The sequence below is a fragment of the Colletotrichum tamarilloi genome (assembly GCF_030869305.1).
Source record: "Colletotrichum tamarilloi strain Tom-12 chromosome Unknown Scaffold_465.1, whole genome shotgun sequence".
Taxonomy (NCBI): domain Eukaryota; kingdom Fungi; phylum Ascomycota; class Sordariomycetes; order Glomerellales; family Glomerellaceae; genus Colletotrichum; species Colletotrichum tamarilloi.
The window spans coordinates 1-1,699 of NW_026849847.1; the positions used below are offsets into that span (position 1 = coordinate 1).

Sequence of the window (1,699 nt, forward strand, 5' to 3'; positions counted from 1 at the left end):
TACGCCGTCAAGTGGGATGGCTACGCCTGTCCGACGTGGGAAGCAGAAGAGGACCTCTTCAGTTACGGCCAATTGATGGCCGAGCATGACGAGACTTGCCAGTGCGCGCCAGGCCTTGGGAGTGGCCACCGACACAATGAGTGGACCGGACGAGGTCAGCGAAAAGCGGGTTCAGTCACGCCGCTTGTTGGTTTGCGGCCGACAGATGTAGATTCAACGGTAGTGAATTAGGTCGGATGAGGGAGCAAACCTCCTGGCACTCTGAGCCATCGATCAACTTGTGCCGTTACGTGGAGCGACCAGATACGGTGCACTTTCTGAAGTGATTCTGGGGCCGCTGATCTGGCCCTGACACGACCAGGGGTGCGCTGTCAAATCCAGAACGAGCTCCCTTCTGATTACAGTGCACACACCCCAGATCGAAGAGCGGCTTCTGGGGCATGCAAAGATCCACTGATCCAGCAGCAGCTTTGCCGCGAGGTCCCAAAAGAATATTTGTAGCTATGCACATATGAGCTGAAATGTAGTGTTACAACGTCCCATCGAGATACTGTTCGAAAAGAGCATTTCCACTTCCGAGGCATTGCCAGCCAACTAGAATGTCCCCAAAGTCTTTGCGTTCATTCGACGTCGTGAGTGAATGGGTTTCTTCCATGTCGCCCCACATGGAGCGACCGGCGCCTCCCAAGACTGGCCCTCAAGTGACGTTCCGCCCCCCGCTTGTCTCGAAGGGACGAACGGAGCAAATCCAATCCCGCACCACCAACAGCGACCGACCGTTATCTCGTCAATCTGCGGCAGGGGCTCGCCAGGCTTCAAACGCCGCATTCTGCAACAGAAAACGTCAAATAGGGCGTCTTTAGAGACCTGCCAGAGCAAAGATTGAGCAGCACGGTTCCAGTCGCAGTGTCCAATTCAAACAGTTTCTAAACCATTTTACTCATTATTAAATAGGCTCCTCTACTTTCACTCACGCTACTTATAGAATCTCTTTTGATTTCTTTTCCTGAAGTTACTAAGATATTTCAATTCACTTCGTTTATTAAAAAACTTCTCTTAGGGTTTATATTTAAAATAAGTTTTTAGGGCGAAAACCACTAAATTCCTAATTTGAGTACATAAATCATACCCTTTAATACATAGCCAGATTTCCATAATAGTTTCTTTGTATACTTGTATATTTATATATAAATATATGTTCTATATCCATTACATTTCTATTGATTCCAATTTCAGATTATTGCGGTTCGAACGCAACTATCGATACATGCACCATGGTCGAAGCGGACGAAATGACAGAACGGGAAGGCTCCACTGAAGCCAGTACGCCGGCTGTGGAACCTCTTCAGTTTATCCGTCGTGTGGACTTGGACGGCACGGCGGCCGGTCGTTCTTTGATTGGAAGCATGTTGAAGAAGTTCTGATTTGTCAGGGGAGATGGGAGCACGGCTGCGAGCGCGGATAGAAGATGGGAACATTAGTGTGAATTACGGTGTCATGTTGTCATGTTGTCACGAGTTGTGGCAGGCATCAATGGGTATAGGATGTGGAACAGGAGGCTTGTATTGAATCAAGAAGAATGCGAAAAAGAACGAAAATTCTATGATCAGGACGAAAGTGAGAACCACCTGATAATGCATTTTACAGGCCGATCGTGGAAAAGTGACCCTGTTCCCGATTCGTGATGTATTTTGAATCT

The 1,699-nt window shown here is 48.0% G+C and overlaps 1 protein-coding gene across 1 annotated transcript, besides 2 other annotated features; it reads left to right on the forward strand.

The window, feature by feature from the left end:
* The first annotated feature begins 136 nt into the window (after window positions 1-136).
* Window positions 137-186: a sequence feature (Short protein (CTAM01_17281, KAK1452527.1) was converted to a misc_feature.).
* A 175-nt stretch (window positions 187-361) lies between these two features.
* Window positions 362-398: a sequence feature (Short protein (CTAM01_17281, KAK1452527.1) was converted to a misc_feature.).
* Window positions 399-1,292: 894 nt separating this feature from the next.
* Window positions 1,293-1,424, forward strand: CTAM01_17282 (uncharacterized protein; the record flags this gene model as incomplete). The annotated part of the gene is made up of 1 exon (XM_060533268.1): window positions 1,293-1,424. The coding sequence occupies one exon, from the start codon at window positions 1,293-1,295 to the stop codon at window positions 1,422-1,424; it is 132 nt and encodes a 43-aa protein (XP_060372154.1).
* Window positions 1,425-1,699: the final 275 nt, after the last annotated feature.